The sequence below is a fragment of the Dama dama genome, chromosome 5 (assembly GCF_033118175.1).
Source record: "Dama dama isolate Ldn47 chromosome 5, ASM3311817v1, whole genome shotgun sequence".
Classification (NCBI taxonomy): Eukaryota; Metazoa; Chordata; class Mammalia; order Artiodactyla; family Cervidae; genus Dama; species Dama dama.
In genome coordinates this window covers 21999427-22016677 of record NC_083685.1, presented here as the reverse complement: position 1 = coordinate 22016677, position 17251 = coordinate 21999427, and the positions used below count along the sequence as shown (strand labels likewise).

Genomic DNA, 17251 nt, shown 5'->3' with positions numbered 1-17251 from the left:
ATCCAGCATCTCCCACAACTTTAAGGACAAACATTAGATTTCAGAGCTTTACTCTGCAGAATTTAAGTCATGGAAAAACAGAGAAAATGGTCTGCCCACCCCACCCCCACTTTCTTAACCTTGAAATCTATTCTATGTCCCCAGGACCCAACTTGTTTTCCGAGCAACCTGAAATTCTGTGGTGCAGAGGAGGACCCCGGGAACACGGAGAGAGACACAGGAGGTTAGAGAGACTCTCCTGGACAAAGGAGGAAGCAGGGAGGAAAGGAGAGACGAGGAAGAGCTGGCACCTGAGGAGAGATGAAAAGATACAGAAGGGCTGGTTGCTGCTGCCTCTGCTTCTTAAAGGAAAGCCACATGCTCCTTCAGGACCCATCTCCCTCACCTCAGTCCCAGCTACTGGGAGCAGCTAGTTCCACACCTGCTGGCTAGTCATGCGACCCAGGCTTAGCCAATCAGCATATTTTCTCCTCCTGGCCATAGTGATTGACTCAGGTTTGGGCATGTGATCCAAATAGGCCAATGAGTTTCAACACGAGAATTCATGTTGGAACTACTACAGGGGGGAAATGTTTCTCCTCTCTCAGCCCTGTGAGGACATAAGCCTGGGGCTGTAAGTATTCATCTGTCCCCTGAGAGGAGAAGCCATCTGAGAATGTGGTCAACACAGAGGAAGGCAGGGCTGATGTGGGGGCAGAGGACACCGATGACATCACGGAGCCCCTGGATCCAGCCATATCTGAAGCTAGTCCCAGCACTTGAGGTTTCAAAACTGTGAGCCAATAATACCCTTTTTGCACTTCAGCCAGTTTCGATTGGAGTTTCTGTTACTTGTAGCCAGGAAAATCCTGAGTTGTGATTGAAAAAAGCAAGCGGATGAGACCACACTAAGCAGGTAAGTGGTGAGTACGAATGAAGAGACCAGAAAGCTCGAAACCCAGGAAATGAAAAACTGGGTCCAAGCTGTACCTTTCCCTCTCTCCAAACCCAGCTTGACTTGTGATTTACAGTTCGAGTCAAGGAAAAGGAGAGTAGGAGGAAGCACAGGGAGGGTGTTCTGAAATGAAGAAGTCTGGAAATTGTTCCAGGGCATAATGAATTGACTAACAACTGCTTCTCCCCTGGAAGTCATCTAATGAAATTATGAGACCATCCACTTACCGCTGGGACGGCCAAGAGCGTGCTCCAAGATGATCAGCCATGACAAGGAGCCAGTGCTTAGCTCATAATGTGTTTTAAACAACATCTAAACCGGCCTTTGCTTTTCCGTTTGTGACAGCCTTCAAGGTCTGGGGACAAGACGGCAGCAGGCGTTTAGATCAAGTTTGTGCTGATGTTCATGGCAGTCGTGGCTCAGAAAGAACCTCGGCTCGTCAATGCAGTTCAGGCTTCCCGGCCGAATCCGACAGGCTCATCACCCTGGCTGTGTGTTCAACATCTATTTGCTTCATGAACCAAAGCATCCTTGTGATCTGTGCACGAGTGATGCTTGGGGTGACAGGGTGGTGCGGGGGGCCGGGGGAGGGCAGTTCCTTTTGCTGGCCTGGCAGGGGTGGTAGGGATAGGTTGCTGGGTAGATGGAAGACTTTTCCAGAAATTAGCTTGCCATTTTTCTCCCCTCCTCTCTTCTGTCACTCGTGGGAGGCGACCAGGGGCACAGAGCATGGCAGCCCTGCTAGGCTGCACTGCAGGTCTTTTTTGTTGTTGTTGTTACTTTACAACATTGTATTGGTTTTGCCATACATTGACTTGACTCCACCATGGGTGTACATGTGTTCCCCATCCTGAACCCCCCTCCCACCTCCCTCCCCATCCCATCCCTCTGGGTCATCCCAGTGCACCAGCCCCGAGCACCCTGTATCATGCATCGAACCTGACTGGAGATCCATTTCACATATAACTTACATGTTTCAATGCCATTCTCCCATATCATCCCGTCCTCGCCCTCTCCCACAGAGTCCAAAAGACGGTTCAATACATCTGTGTCTCTCTTGCTGTCTCGCATACAGGGTTATCATTACCATCTTTCTAAATTCCGTATATATGCGTTAGTATACTGTATTGCAGGTCTTAATGCTCCCTTGGAGCTGCTACCGGGACACGTGTGCCGGGAGCTGGAAGGACAGGAGCCAGGAGGAAGGCTCAGTGCAGCTGGCCGGCAGGAGCTGGGGTTTTGAAGAGCGATGCTCGGGCCAAGGCACTCCACAGGAGAGCCAGCACAGCAGGCGATGGAGTGACTTGTTGTTCCAGACCATCTGTCTTTCGTTAATGAAGTTGTCCGGCACGGCTTATTAATAAGGACACGTGGGCTCAGCCAGCCTGGGACATCTTGCTAGAACTAAAGGCCATGGCGATGAAGCTTTAAAGACTCCTCAGGCACAGTCAGTGTGAAGTGGGTTCCAAGCAGTGGGCCATAGGAGAGGGCTGAGGGGTCCCAGGCCCAACCTGAGCCCTGGGAAGGAGGCTGGCAGGCCAGCAGACCGGTCACATGGGGATGGTCAGCAACCAGGGGTCCCGACTGCTCACTCTCCCAACTCAGGGCTCACAGTTTGCCTTCCTGATGACCACTTGCCCTCCATCCTCCCCCACGGCATCCTCACTGAGTTTGCAAAGCCAGGTAGGCAGAATAATTGCCTCCCCCAGCCACCACCTCCAGCAAAGGGTGCCTACATCCCAATCCCCAGAACCTGTAAAAACGTTAGGTTATGTGGCCAGCAGGGGTTGAAGACTTCAGATGGAATTAAGCTTGCTAATCAGTAGATGCTGGGGTTCCCAGGTGGCTCAGTAGTAAAGAACCCGCCTGCCAAGGCAGGAGAGGCGTGTTCAATCCCTGGGTTGAAAAGATTCCCTGGAGAAGGAAATGACAACCAGCTCCGATTTTCTTGCCTGGGAAATCCCATGGACAGAGGAGCCTGGCTACAGTCCATAGGGTCGAAAAAGAGTCAGACATGACTTAGTGACTAAACAACAATCAGTAGATGTTAAAATAGGGGGAGTATCAGAGATTATTCAAGTGAGCCCAGTGTCATCACAGAAGTGGAAGAGGGCGGCTGGGGTGTCCTACGCTGCAGGCTTTGAGGATGAGGAGTGAGCCCCCGGCCCAGGAGGCAGGCACCTCCAGAAGCTGGAAGGCAAGGGCCTCCAGAAGGAACAGCGCCTGCTGACACTGATTTCAGCCCAGTGAGACCTGCCTTCAGATCCCCAGAACTGTAATAAATTTGTATTATTTTAAGTGTGTGGTAATTTGTTCCAACAGCGACAGGAAATTCTTGGGAGATATGGCCAGTTCTGTCCAGACCACTGCAATAAAGTGAGTCACATGAAGCTTTTGATTTTCCAATGTGAATAAAGACTCATGCTCAGTCGTGTCCCTTTGTGATCCCAGGACTGTAGCCCGCCAGGCTCCTCTGTCCATGGAATTTTCCAGGCAAGAATACTGGAATGGGTTGCCATTTCCTCCTCCAGGGGATCTTCCTGACCCAGGGATCAAACCCATGTCTCCTGTGTCTCCTGCATTGCAAGCAGATTCTTTACTGGCTGAACCAGCGGGGAAGCCCTCAAACAAAGGTTGTTTTCACTATACCGTAGTCTATTAAACTGTGTGATAACATTATGTCTAAAAAATAATCCATGTACCTTAACTAAAAAATACTTATGGCTAAAAAATGCTAACTGTCTGAGCCTTCAGCAAGTTGTCATCTCTTTTGCTGGTGGAGGGTTTGAAGTACTGGGAGAATTACCAAAACGTGACACAGAGACACGAAGTGAGCAAATAGGACCAACAGATTTGCTCAATGCAGGGTTGTCACAAACCTTCAATCTGTAAAAAAATTAAAAAAACACAGTATCTTTGAAGCACAATAAAACAGCCTACAATAAAAGGAGGTCTGCAGGGATTTCCCTGGTGGTCCAATGGTTGGGACTTTGCCTCCCATGCAGGGGGGTGTGGGTTCAATCCCTGGTCGGGGAGCTAAGATCCCACATGTCTTGTGGCCAAAAAAACCAAAACACAAAACAGAAGCAAAATTGTAAAAAAAAAAAAAAATAATAGTTTAAAAATGGTCCACCATAAAAAAAGAAAAGAAAAAGAAAACACCTTAAAAAAAAAAAGAGGTCTGTACACAAATGTAATAGGCCTCGTTTAAGAACAGCTCTCCGGACTCTACCCCACCGCACCCCCGCCACAGCAAGTGGTGGCCTGTGGCCAGTTCTGGCCCCTGAGGCATAAACAGGTGTGCACTGGGTGGGGTTTCCAGAAAAACCATTCTTTTGATAAAAGCTGAAGAGGGACAGGCTTTTTGCCTCTCACCCAGTTCTCATCTTGCATGGGACACAGATGGGAGGCTGGAGGTGGGCAGCCCCATGGTAGGACGGTAGAGCCCAGGAGATGGAGGGGCTGGGTCCCTTCAGCCCCTACACCCGCTCAAGAACAGCCTTCTTTCAACCTCCCATGACATGAGAAAAATAAGCCCTGCTGGGCCCGGCCTGGATGCCAGACACCATCCAAGGGACACACGTGTGGTCTTGCAATGGTGAAGGAGTGCCAACCAGAACCCCGGGGGCTCTGAGCTCCAGGGGAGTCCAGGGTGAGCATGTCCTCCCCCTCTGGGGTGTGACCTCATGCTGCGAAGGGCTCTGGGGCCATCTGATCACCAGGCAGGTCCGCTACGTACCAGGGGCCCAGGACATGCTTTCACCACCTGGACCAAACATCTCACTGGCCCATCAGATCCAGCACCCACTGCAGAGAGCACACGAGCATGCCTCCGTGTGCGTATATACATATATGTTTATTGCATTAGATGCCTCATAGCAATCTGCCCTGTTTTTACAATCCGCTAGAGAAAAAGGGTTCAAGAAAGTTTTCCACTGTGCTTGGTTTTAAAAAATACAAAAACGAACACTATGATGACAGGAGAGTGTTAAGAGGCCGAACTGACAAGTACATTCAAAAGCACATCCGGCTGCGGGTGTGCGGGTCCTGGGCCCTCGGGCAGGGCTGTGCAGTGAAGCCACGTCCCCCGAAGCCCAGCAGCTCTGCCTCGGCAGGACCTGGGTGACCCACCACCTGGGGCTTGCCCACATTCCTGAGTGACACCCCTCATGGGGTGGACATTACCCACACCTTCAAACGCCCACATACCACACACTTAATTAACATTAAAAAAATTTTAAACCACTCAAAAATCCACGAAATAAAGAGATCCTATTAAAACATGAAACCCAGTCGTTCTCTAAAGGCAGCTGAAGCTCTCTGTCTGCTGAGGGGTGCCAGAGTTGGGGTGACACATGGCTGGCCCAGGAGCTGCCCGGATTCCACCTGGGACACACAGACGAGACAGCGGTCAGCCCAGGTGCTGACCATCTGCTGTGAGATGCTGTAAAGTCACCGCGGGATGGGTCCCATGACAGGCAACACACTATAGTAGCCAGATGGGCCCTGAAGGACGGCAGCCAGAGCCGGGAGAAGAAAAGGGGAGAAAGAGATCAAAATGGACCGCAGCACAAGGCTGCAAGCTGGTCGATCCCCAGAGCTGAGCTGTCAGGATGCCCACCGGCCTGGACAGGGGACAGGCATCAGCCGGAACGGCACACACACAGGTGACCCTGGCTCCTCCCTGCAAGCATGTGAACACACACACCCTCTAGGATCACTGAAGGTCAGGATCCCGTGATGGTGGGTGGAAGACTCGGGAACCCACCAAATGAACCTGCGGGACAGAGAATGGTTCTTCCCTGGGCCCACGGACTTGGCTTGAACCCCTTTCCAAAGAGCTGTAGGTTTCTAAGTAATTTTTTGAATGTACAAAAATGATAGTACAGGCCCATGTGGCTGAGGGACATGCTGGCAAGCTCGGCTCAGAAGTCCTGCAGCTGAGGGATGTCCCGGTACAAATCCAGGGTCTCGGGATTCGAGAAGGCTCCTCGGTGCTCCACCGTCTTCCCAGCGATGATCTGCTTCACGGCCACTTCCACCTTCTTGCCGTTAAGGGTGTACTGCCGGTGGGGGTTGGGGGGGGAGCAGGGGGAGCAAACAGAAAGACTGTTTAGACCCAAAGGGGAGGGACTTCCCTGGCAGTCCAATGGCTAAGACTCTGCACTTCCAATGCAGGGGACCCGGGTTCAATCCCTGGTCAGGGAACTAAATCCCACATACTGTAACTAACACCCAACACAGCTGAATAAATCAATCATTAAAAATAAATATTAAAAAAAAAATCCCAGGAACTTCCTTGGTCCAGTGGTTAAGACTTCACCTTCTAAGGCAAGGTGTGTAGGTTCAATCCCTAGTCAGGGAGCTAGGATCCCCTATGCCTCAGGTCCCCAAAAGAGCAAAACATGAAATAGAAGCAATATTGTAACAAATTCAATAAAGACTTTTAAAATGCTCCACATAAAAAAATCTTAAAGGCAAAAGAAAAGAAAACCCGAAAGGGAAAAAAAATTCCTTAGCTCTGATATTTGGGTACATCCAAGCCAAAAAGATCACGACCTGGGACTCTGAGAGCAAGTCTTTGTCAGTGGGTGACTGTGGGCAAGTTCCTTAACCCAAGTTTATCTCCTCAAATGTAAAATGGGGCCATAGCACCCAGACCAAGTCTGTGAGTTAACCCGCACATGGCTCTTGGGTATGACTCACTATTACACTGCGTTTTCATTATTTATATTTACTTTCTTACACTGTATTATAATAGAAAAGCTAGCTTATTCCAGGAGTGGACTGGCTTCGTGTGATTCCACCTCCAATCACTAAAAAGTGAGCGTCATCCAAGAGCCTCTCGAAACTTCCACCCCATCTTCCCCCAGAACTGTCATCTGAACGAATGGGACACTGCTTTTCCTATAATCAGACTCTCTCCAAATGCTCAACGCTCCCTCTGAAATTCATAGCAAGTGTGTTTCACCTTTAACTCCAATGGGCATTTGGCAGCCATGCTGGCATGTTTAGGGGCCAGGAAAACTCTGGAACAAACAGAGTTCTTTAATAAAGCTGCCAGTACTCTCATCTCTCCCTGCTCTGGCGCTTTCTCTCCTTTTTAACCTGAGATGTAATTAAAATTTGCTCACTGAAAACCTCTGCTGACGGGTGAACTAATTTCGGATCTGAGTGCAGGCTTATGAGGGCCCTCCTGTCACTGGGGTGGCGTCAGTCCCTCTCACCCAGAAATGCAAGCGTCTCATGTGCTTTCTGTGCTTCTGAGCACTAAAACCCCAGTAACGGCTCGTGGGAGCTAACAACTTACATCTTCCATCGGCTGACAAAATAAACAAGGTGTTGTTTTAGAAGAAATTCTGCTCCTGCTTCCTGGTGAGAAGGGCAGGGGGAAGCAGCAGTTCTCCCAGCTCCTGCTGGAACCCCTCCTCTCCCCCACCCAGGAGGTAAGTCCGAGCCTCCAGTCAGGACGGGCCAGTACATCAGCCGTGACCAGGGCCGAAGGCCTGCTAGGACCAGGGCAGCTGTGGCCACTGGGCCCTCCAGCCACACAGGGCTTCAGAGGCCCACTTACATTCCCCTAGGCGTGACCAGATCCCCAGCTGTGACCTTGGCCATGGCCAGTCCCAAGCACCGTGGCCTAGCCAGACCCCCTACGCCAGCCTGGTAACACAGGGTGAATCTTCTCCTAAGTGCTTCATTAGTTCGGACCATGGGGATCTGAGAATACGAGGGTGCCTGTAAAATCTCCAGGGATCCTAGACATGACCTCACAGGCCAGGACTCATGACCCCACAGTAAGACAGAGGAGGAGAGAGCCGAGCTGGGTGCCTGAGAGTAAGCAGACAAGAGCCTGGCTGAGGATGGAAAGACAGGCTGGGGTCATTCTCCATTTCCAATAAATCACTCCACTATTCTCGTGAGCAGATCAGTTGAGTTCAGTTCAATTGCTCAGTTGTGTCGGACTCTTTGCGACCCCATGGACTGCAGCACGCCAGGCCTCCCTGTCCTTCACCAACTCCTGGAGCTTGCTCAAACTCATGTCCATCAAGTTGGTGATGCCATCCAACCATCTCATCCTCTCTCGTCCCCTTCTTCTCCCGCCTTCAATCATTCCCAACATCAGGGTCTTCTCCATTGAGTCAGCTCTAAGCATCAGGTGGCCAAAGTTTTGGAGTTTCAGCTTCAGCATCAGTCCTGACAATGAATATTCAGGACTGATTTCCTTTAGGATGGACTGGTTGGATCACCTTGCAGTCCAAGGGACTCTCAAGAGTCTTCTCCAACACCACAGTTCAAAAGTATCAATTCTTCGGTGTTCAGCTTTCATTATAGTCCAACTCTCACATCCATACATGACTACTGGAAAAACAGTAGCTTTGACTAGAGGGACCTTTGTTGGCCAAGTAATAATGTCTCTGCTTTTTAATATGCTGTGGATGTTGGTCATAGTTTTTCTTCCAAGAAGCAAGTGTCTTTTAATTTCATGGCTGCAGTCACTATCTGCAATGATTTTGGAGCCCCCCAAAAATAAATTCTCTCACTGTTTTCATTGTTTCCCCATCTATTTGCCATGAAGTGATGGGGCCAGATGCCATGATCTTAGTTTTCTGAATGTTGAGTTTTAAGCCAACTTTTCTACTCTCCTCTTTCATCAAGAGGCTTTTTAGTTCTTCACTTTCTGCCATAAGGGTGGTGTCATCTGCATATCTGAGGTTATTAATATGTCTCCCTACCATCTTGATTCCAGCTAGTGCTTCATCCAGCCTGGCATTTCACATGATATATCCTGCATATAAGTTAAAAGAGCAGGGTGACAATATACAGCCTTGATGTACTCCTTTTCCTATTTGGAACCAGTCTGTTGTTCCATGTCCAGTTCTAACTGTTGCTTCTTGACCTGCATACAGACTTCTCAGGAGGCAGGTCAGGTGTTCTGGTATTCCCATCTCTTCAAGAATTTTCCACAGTTTATTGTGATTCATACAGTTAAAGGCTGCGTGAGCAGATACAGACTGGGGATTCACCATTCTGATAGCAAAGGAGATAGATTCGTTCTCAACAAAGAGGCCAAGAGGATGATCACACTCTAGTTCCCCGAAGTGTTTTGGGTGCAGACAGAACCTGATCCACTGAAGGGACACCTGAGACCCTCACCAGGGAAAGTCAGTAAGTGTCACTGACTCAAGAAGTCCCTTCCCACTTCCTGGCCAGTCCAGTGGTTAGGACTCTGAGCTTCCAATGCAAGGTTGCAGTGGGTGGGGATTTGATCCCTAGTCAGAGAACTAAGATCCCACATGCTGTAAGGTGTGACCAAAAAAAGGAAAAAAAAAAGTCCCTTCTCTCCCTGAGAACCACTGTCCCCACTGTGTCACCAAGAGTCACCCACTGAGGGACTTCCCTGGTGGCCCAGTGGCTAAGGCTCCATGCTCCCAATGCAGGGGGCCTGGGTTTGATCTCTGCTCAAGGAATAAGATCCTACATGCTGCAACTAAGACCTGGTGCAGCCAAATAAATAAATAATAAAAATAAATATGAAGGAAAGAAAAGAATCACCCCCTGAGAGAAACAGAGAACTTCCAGGTCACAGGCCCCTTCCTACACATAACCAAAGTGGAGAATAAATGTGTGGATGGTATAAAAAGCCCTGGTTCTAATACCTCACATCTCTACTGGATAGCTCAGTGGGTAAACCATTCACCTACAATGCAGGAGACGTGGGTTAGATCCCAGGGTTCGGAAGATCCCCTAGAGGAGGAAATGGCAACCCACTCCAGTATTCTTGCCAGGACAATCCCATGGACAGAGGAGCCTGGTGGGCTACCATCCATGTGGTCTCACAAGGTTGGACACAACTGCGCACCCACAAGCAAGCAAGCACATCCCCACTCCTAACGTGAAGACGCTCCATCCCCTGGGGACCCAGTTAACCTGCTCCCATCCCCCACACCCATGAACAGCTATTGTACAAGCTTGGCTCATCTGTACATGTGATGTACTGTGTGTGTACCCATGCATACAGGTGTGCGCACACACAGGGCATCTCCTCTCTATGCTGACAGAGGCATTGGTTTTGTAAGCAAGGCAAGTTAAAGCTGTGATCTGATCTCCTCCCCCACTGAGAGCCTAAACAGAGTACAAGGCAAGGGAGGGGCGCCGCTTTCTGGAGATGTGCCTCGAAATAGATTCAAATCTTCTTTCTGCAGGCCAGAACTAAAAATTAAAAGGCAAGAGCAACAGCACCCGAGCGGCTCTTTAAAAAGTTAAAATTAATTTTCACGTTAATAATTTGAGAACACACTAAAACCACACGGGAAAAACCAGTTGGTCGGGCTGGGCTGAGCCTGCTTACCCTCTGAAGACCAGTGTTTAGCAGAAGTCGCCTTACATCCAATTTATGAGGGGTTAAAAAAAAGAGAGAGGGATGGCAGAAAAGAAAAAAGGATGGGGACGGGGTTGCCAGGCAACATGGAACAACTATATATAAAACATGAGCAAGCGTCTAGCCGAGTGCTCCGGAAGCAGGGGGGCTCTTGGGGGGCCCTACCGGGATGCCCTGTGTCTCCAGAATGAGGCTGGGCACGTGCCGGGCGGACAGGCCAAGGCGGATGGCCTCACGGATCCGCTTCACCAGGTCGGGCCGGTAGGTGTGGCCGGAAGCCATCTTCAGGAAGAGGATCACCCTCTCCTCCCCGTCCTTATTGTACTGCGGGACACACAGGCTGTCCAGCACCTCCTCGAAGGCTTCCACTGCGGAGACAGGGCGAGGGCCAGGGCCTTGCTCTCACACCAGCCCACCTTGATGGGGACCTCCATCGCTTCCTCCAGCCCCCCACCCTGGGGAAGAGCTTCTGGGGAACAGGTGGAAGGACACCCATCACCAGCAGAGAGCCACAGCTCACACCGGAAGGGCTGACGTCTTACAGGGAGCCAGGCACACTTCTTTCCTCAATTACAAATTTAAAAAGAAAAAGGAAGCAAGCACCTTGGTGGGGACTCCAGCACTGGAAGAAAGGCTGGAATCACAGGGTCAAGATTCCATCCTGGCTGCACAGCCCTGACGTGATCTTGGGGCTCTGACATCCCTATGAGGCCACCTCCCTGAGAGGCTGATTCCGTGGCTTTAGTGGGGGCATTTTGAAGGCCCATGGGTTTCTCTATTGTGCACTGTCTTTATCTGGTGCTGAATAGTGCTGTGTGACCTTCAGCAATCACACAACCTCTCTGTGCATCTTTCTTCAGTCATAAACAGTAGACACGAATGACCAACCCCACAGAGGTCGAGGCTGACATAATGGAAGGGGGGTGGGCCACAGGACCCTAAGACGCCTGTCTTGAGGTTTTACAAGCTACAGGCAGTGTGGGACAAGGCATGTTCTAGGAAGAAGGACAAGCTCATACATGTCTACTCTCACAACCAGAGGCAAATGGGCCAGTTATGTCAAATGGTGGGATCTTTGGAGAGCAGGCTCCCTGCTAGGACCCTCCTTCCTTCCCTCCTGGATGACCTGAGAATTATTCCAGGAGAAAGGAAAATGCTCACCAATGTTATAGATTTCCGAGCTGCCAAATCGCACTCCATTGGGGTTGAGCGTGCCGTCACTGCAAAGAAAGAAGAGGTCGTGAACACACGGTGGCTCCAGTGTGAGGCCAGTTGTGGGGGCTGGAGGACAGTCACCCCCTTCCCACAACAACACCATGCCCACCCAGTCCTTGCCAGCTGCCTCCCCAGCATCAAGAGGTCCCCTTGTGTGGGAGCATCCGCCACCTCCTGCCCCTCCCACCTGTACAAGTACCCTCTCCCAGGTGCGGACGCCCCAGCACCCCCACACTCCCACTCTGGGAAGGGCCACAGCTACTGTAGACAGATGCAGGCTTTACATCTACCAAAGGCCTCACCCCCACCCCGTAAAGCCCCCCAGTCCACCACTTTGGGGCTCTGAAATGTGGATCACGCCAGACCCACCCTCGGGAAGCTGACCCAGGAAGGGCCCAGATGGGGTACAGTCAGCCCACCCCCAGACTGGGCCAGTGGAGGAGCCCAGGATGCAGGAAGCACCCCCCACTCCCTAGGTGGTCTGCAGGGGACAGAAGCCAGGTGTGTGGACCCCTCACCTGCGGCCCAGCATGACGATGCCCCCGGTCTTGGGGTTTATCCTGCAGTAGTCGCCGTGTGCCCAGACACCTGCGGGGAGGCAGAGGGGTTGGTCACCCTGAGAGAGGCGTGGACAGACGCCTGAGGCACGCACGACAGAAATGGAACTCTTATCAACAGACAGAGCCGAGGCCCAGAAACAGGTGTGATGTGGGGCTGGGGGCAGAACTGAACTAACAGTTCTCACCCCCAAAGGCATGCCTTCTAGCGGGGTCCACCCTACAGCCAGTTCTGAGATGCAGCAGTGCATGAGAAATGCCCCTCCTGCAAGTACCAGTGAGGAACTGACGGGCTGAGAGCAACGCCAGCAGTGAGAATGTGAAGTGGGGACTGAGCAGGTCAATGAAGCTTTGAGGGGGGCCTCTAAGAAGAGGGCGGGAAAGTACAAGCCCCAAAGGAAGAAGAAAGGGTAGCCCGGGGCAGCTGATGGAGCAGGTCTGGAGGAGTCAGGGCCCATCTCTGAACAGAATAAAGAGAAGCAGCAGGACCAGGCGGGAGGCTACTATACCAGTCCCAGTAATAGAAGCCTGAACTAAGGCACCAGCCACATGGACAGAGACTTAACTAGCAGGAAAACCCAGGATGCACCGAGGGCAGAAGAAGAGGAATCAGGGGACACCGACAGCGTGCACCCTGACTGCCCCCGTGTGGCTTGCAGCGTACACCTGGGCCCTGGGCTGGTGATGTTCAAGGAGAGGCCCTCGTCCTGGGCGCAGCAAAAAAAAAGACGCAAGGGGTCTGGTCAAAGAGAAGCCAAGCCTCACGTGGGAACTGCCAGGAAGAGGCCTCCCTCCTTGAGCTAACACAGCCAGCCCAGGATTGGCCCCATAAATAGAGGAGGCGCTCCGGATGTGAATATCTGTGAGCATGGCCCCACTGGCTCTGCACAACTTACAAGCAGCAGCCTGGCCTCCTGAAATAAGCCCCAGAGTTCCTGTGATCCACAAAGAGGAAATAGCAGATAAAACTGGCTCAGGGTCTTCACGACACCATCTCATCCTTCCCAATTCTTAGGACAGTTTTTGACTCTTAAGTGCTAATCCAATCAGCCTGAGACTGGATGAAATGACTTAAGTTCAACCTATGTCCATCCTGACCATGACCAGTAGCTTCAGATCCCATTATCTCATCTGCCCTTGTTTCTTCGTATTTATTCATATATCCCATCTACATCCAGAAAGTATCTGAGGAAGCTACCTATCAAACCAACTGTATGATGGGATGATTGAAAGAATCAGAAACTGCACAGGGGTGAGAGGACAGCTCCAACAAAGCAATGATGGCAGCCCTGAGCTTCCTAGCAGCCAAGGCAAAAATGGAAATATCACAAGTCATAGAGTATTCATTTTCTCCAAGAAAGAATATCAGTTCAGTTCAGTTTAGTCACTCAGTCGTGTCCGACTCTTTGCGACCCCACGAATCGCAGCATGCCAGGCCTCCCTGTCCATCACCAACTCCTAGAGTCTACCCAAACCCATGTCCATCGAGTCGGTGATGCCATCCAGCCATCTCATCCTCTGTCGTCCCCTTCTCCTCCTGCCCCCAATCCTTCCCAGCATTAGGGTCTTTTCCAATGAGTCAACTCTTTGCATGAGGTGGCCAAAGTATTGGAGTTGCAGCTTCAACATCAGTCCTTCCAATGAACACCCAGGACAGATCTCCTTTAGGATGGACTGGCTGGATCTTCTTGCAGTGCAAGGGACTCTCAATATCAGCGCTTTAAAAATAAAGATTTTTCTGGGACTTTCCTGGCTGCCCAGTGGTTAAAACTCTGTGCTTCCACTGGAAGGGGAACGGGTTCCATCCCTAGTCAGGGAACTAAGATCCCACAAGCCATGTGGCATGGCCAAAAGAAAGAAAAAAAAAAAAAGGCTTTTTATGAAATTAATCCTGAAGAGACATCTATTATGTAAACCCTTGTATTCGTAACAAAAAGTGACAGCAAAGGCAGTTTTCAAGGAGCAGTGTACTGAGAAGATGAAGAGATGTCATTTCTGAGATGAGTCTTCAAGCTGAGGTTCTAATCCTTTCCTTAGACAGGAGCCTTCGACTCTTCAGGATCATTTGAGGAACATCTCTCTCCCTCCCCCTCCCTCTCTATTCTGCCTCAGTATGTCACAACAGCTACACCCTGGCAGGATCCAAGGTGGGGCTTAAACGCAGCAGGCATCCAATAAGGACCTGGCCACATGGGCGGGGGATGTTCCTGCTAGCTCACATGGGAGGTGCTATGCTGGGTACAATGGCTTTCAAATGGGACGTTACATGGGGACACGCAAGGCTGAGCAGAGAAATAAGAGGGATCGGTGGCACATTCTACCCCTGACAGTCACCTGCCACTTTCTGATTCTCCACATGTGGAATCGAATCACCTTTCTAGAGACTGAAGAGAGCAAGTAGTTGGTATAAATAACTCCGGAGCAGAAGGCTTGCTAAATTGTGAATTATATAGCAGCAATAACTCAAGGTTGCTTATGAAATAAGATAAGGAGGAGGCAGGGATCAGAGCTTTAAATAAAGAGACTTCCCAGCTCAGGGGCAGGGCGCTGCTCCAAAGACGAGTGGAGAGGGCAGCCTGAGTGAGTGACGGGCCTGAAATTAATTATCCCACTCAAAAGCTCTCTTCTCCCATCACCTCCATGAGGACTGGATGACAGGGTGTGAGACAGAGGAGACCCCAGCCAGACACCTATTGCACAGGCATCTCTCCCTGAATAGACACACCAGTCTGGGTAAGCGAGCAGCGAACCGCCCCCCACCACCCAGCCCTGTCCTACACAGGCAAGCAAGCGGCTCGTGCCAGCTCCCAGGTGCCAGGCTCAGGGCCAAGCGGCAGGGGGCATGGAGGATGTTAAGAGTACACCAAACCCAGATCAGAGTTTCATTTGATGGCTTCAAGATGCAAGTGACAAGATACTGATCAGAAATTCATCATCACCCCTCTGGTGGAAGGAGCCAGGGGCGGCCTCACCAGGTTTTACCAGGGAGAGGGGGCTGGCAGGGGGAGGGTGCATCCAGAATTAGACCCCGAAGGCCCAGCCTGGGCGGGAATCTGGGCGGCTCCACCTGTATCCTCAACCCACCTGGGAACCTGGAGAAATACGCCTTCCGGTACTTGCTGCCATTCTCGTCATTCCAGAAGTGCGTGGGCTGGCAGGGGAGCGGCTTGGTGCACACCAGCTCACCACTCTCCCCCCACACGGCCTTTCCTGGTCAGGGAGGGGCGACACGTACACTGAGCACACACCACGGCCACACCTCGGCGTCCTTTCTCTCCTTTTTTGAAACCACAAGCTATTATGCAGTATTTCAGACACACACAAAGCTACCTACACAAAGTCCCACCCCCCTGCCCATCCCTCTGACATCACCGAAAGCCATGCCAATCCCTCCCCACACAACTCTCCCAAATCTCTCTCTCGACTGGAACACTGTATTATTCCCTTGTGTGTATTAATACTTTTACTACATCCACGTGCATCTGAATAATGTCATTTTGCATGTTTCTAAACTCTGCACGGATGGCAGCACATTGCCCCTTGTGCCTGCATCTTACCCTGGGTCCTCACCAAGGTTAGGATGTGAGGCCATTGGTGGGGCAGCCTCAGCAGTGCTTCCAAAACTCAGATGCCCGCCTTGCATGCCGAGCACATGGCCCTCCGTCTATGCTCCAAACCAACACCTATTCCTCTGCTTTAGGCTGAAGGCAGATGGGGAGCCAGTGGGGGTTAAACCAGGCTCGGAGGCCAACAGTCTGCAAGTGTTGGTGGGGAGGGGTAGCCCCTCAGAGGGGGCAGTTTTGGAGAACTGTCCCCTGGCAAAGCTATACATCCAAGCACACCCGGGTGACCACTCACGCCTCGTCACAAAGACAGAAAGGATTTGGGGCCGTCACCTTGCTCATTCCATGCCTCCACAGCCATGCCCAGGTTCCGAGCCTGAATCTCCCCTTTGTACACAGGAATGGATGGATTCTGGCCCATGAAGCAGGAGACGATGTCAGTGCCACCTGCCAGCAAAAGGAGATCCAGGACTTATAAGACCGAGACAACTGCTCGCGTTTTTCACTGGTGAACCCTCCAGGAGAAAAGATCCTGCAGGACAACCTCTCTGATTCTGTCTCCAGACAGTTGAGCCTCTTTTCAGGGAAAGAACAGGAAGGTTATTCAGAAACTGGCACAAACCTCCCAGGTCTGGGTGGTTTATTTTTTTTTTTTTGACCAGGACTTCCTGCTGGAGGAAAAACCAGTGAACAACCTCCCATGGTCACACTGAAATCCGAGACTGAGGTTCGTGGAAGATCCAAGTGTGGCCTGTTAGATCCGCCCGCAGGCACTGCCGTGGGAGATGGGTCATGTGCAAAGGCTCTTTGCTGCGGTTCACGTTCACTTAATCACCCAAGAAGCAGAAAGCCTGTGGTCCCAGGAGGTTGAGTCTCACGTGAGGGACAACGTGCTAGATGGGAAACACTCTGATTTCAGGAAGGAGCTTGAAAGGGAGGGTGCCATCAGAGTGCCTGAAAGGCACTCTGGGTGCCATCAGGAGGGAATGGCATTAACCCCCAGACCTGGACAACACTCCCCTTGACAACTGTCCCCTAGGGCGGGCACCCAGGAAGGGCAGGGCCCCACGTGATTGCAGGGCAGGATGTCCTGAGGGCAGAGACACGCAAGGGTCCCACCCAAGGACACGGTGGAACCAGATGGCAGCCCAGGGAGGAAAGTGGGGAGGGTGTGAGCGGGGGTCACCCAAGGAGCCCCTGACTCTGTCCCTTCCTAGACTCGATGATCCAGACACTGGTGTCCACTCTCCCCTTTATGTCTGTTTGTATCCCTAAAAAGATAGCCTTATGATTTAAAAAGTACTTTTTCCTTAATCAATGCTCTATGTATATGGATGGGGTGGGGCAGCGGGTTTCAAAACCAACATAAAATGATTTGCTGAATTAATTCAGCAGAATTAATTCAGGTAGAGAATCAAAGTGTGAGGTCCTTCCTGCATCTTCCTGACACCTCGAGTCACTGGCTGATGCTTTTCACAAAAACGGGGAATCGTGTTCACTGCAGTGACCAGCAAGGTCGGACCAGCCCCCGGGGCCCCAAGGAGGCACAAGGGCATGAGCAGAAGTGTTGCTTCCTCTGCTTCAGGACGAGAGCTGGGTT

General features: G+C 51.2%; 1 protein-coding gene and 1 non-coding gene across 2 annotated transcripts in view; one reads left to right on the top strand and one right to left on the bottom strand.

Moving 5' to 3' along the window:
- Positions 1-4771: 4771 nt before the first annotated feature.
- The window catches only part of AACS (acetoacetyl-CoA synthetase), a 52705-nt gene continuing 40225 nt past the window's right edge, over positions 4772-17251 (bottom strand). Inside the window, exons 13-18 of the mRNA XM_061142112.1 lie at positions 15985-16098; positions 15173-15298; positions 12050-12119; positions 11478-11536; positions 10482-10684; positions 4772-5997 (exon numbers count right to left, since the gene is read on the bottom strand). Coding sequence (XP_060998095.1) covers positions 5860-5997; positions 10482-10684; positions 11478-11536; positions 12050-12119; positions 15173-15298; positions 15985-16098 — 710 coding nt within the window. The 3' untranslated portion in view covers positions 4772-5859. The remainder of the gene's footprint in view (positions 5998-10481; positions 10685-11477; positions 11537-12049; positions 12120-15172; positions 15299-15984; positions 16099-17251) is intronic.
- Positions 6070-6142, top strand: TRNAG-UCC (transfer RNA glycine (anticodon UCC)). The gene has a single exon. It is a non-coding gene; the product is annotated as a tRNA-Gly (tRNA).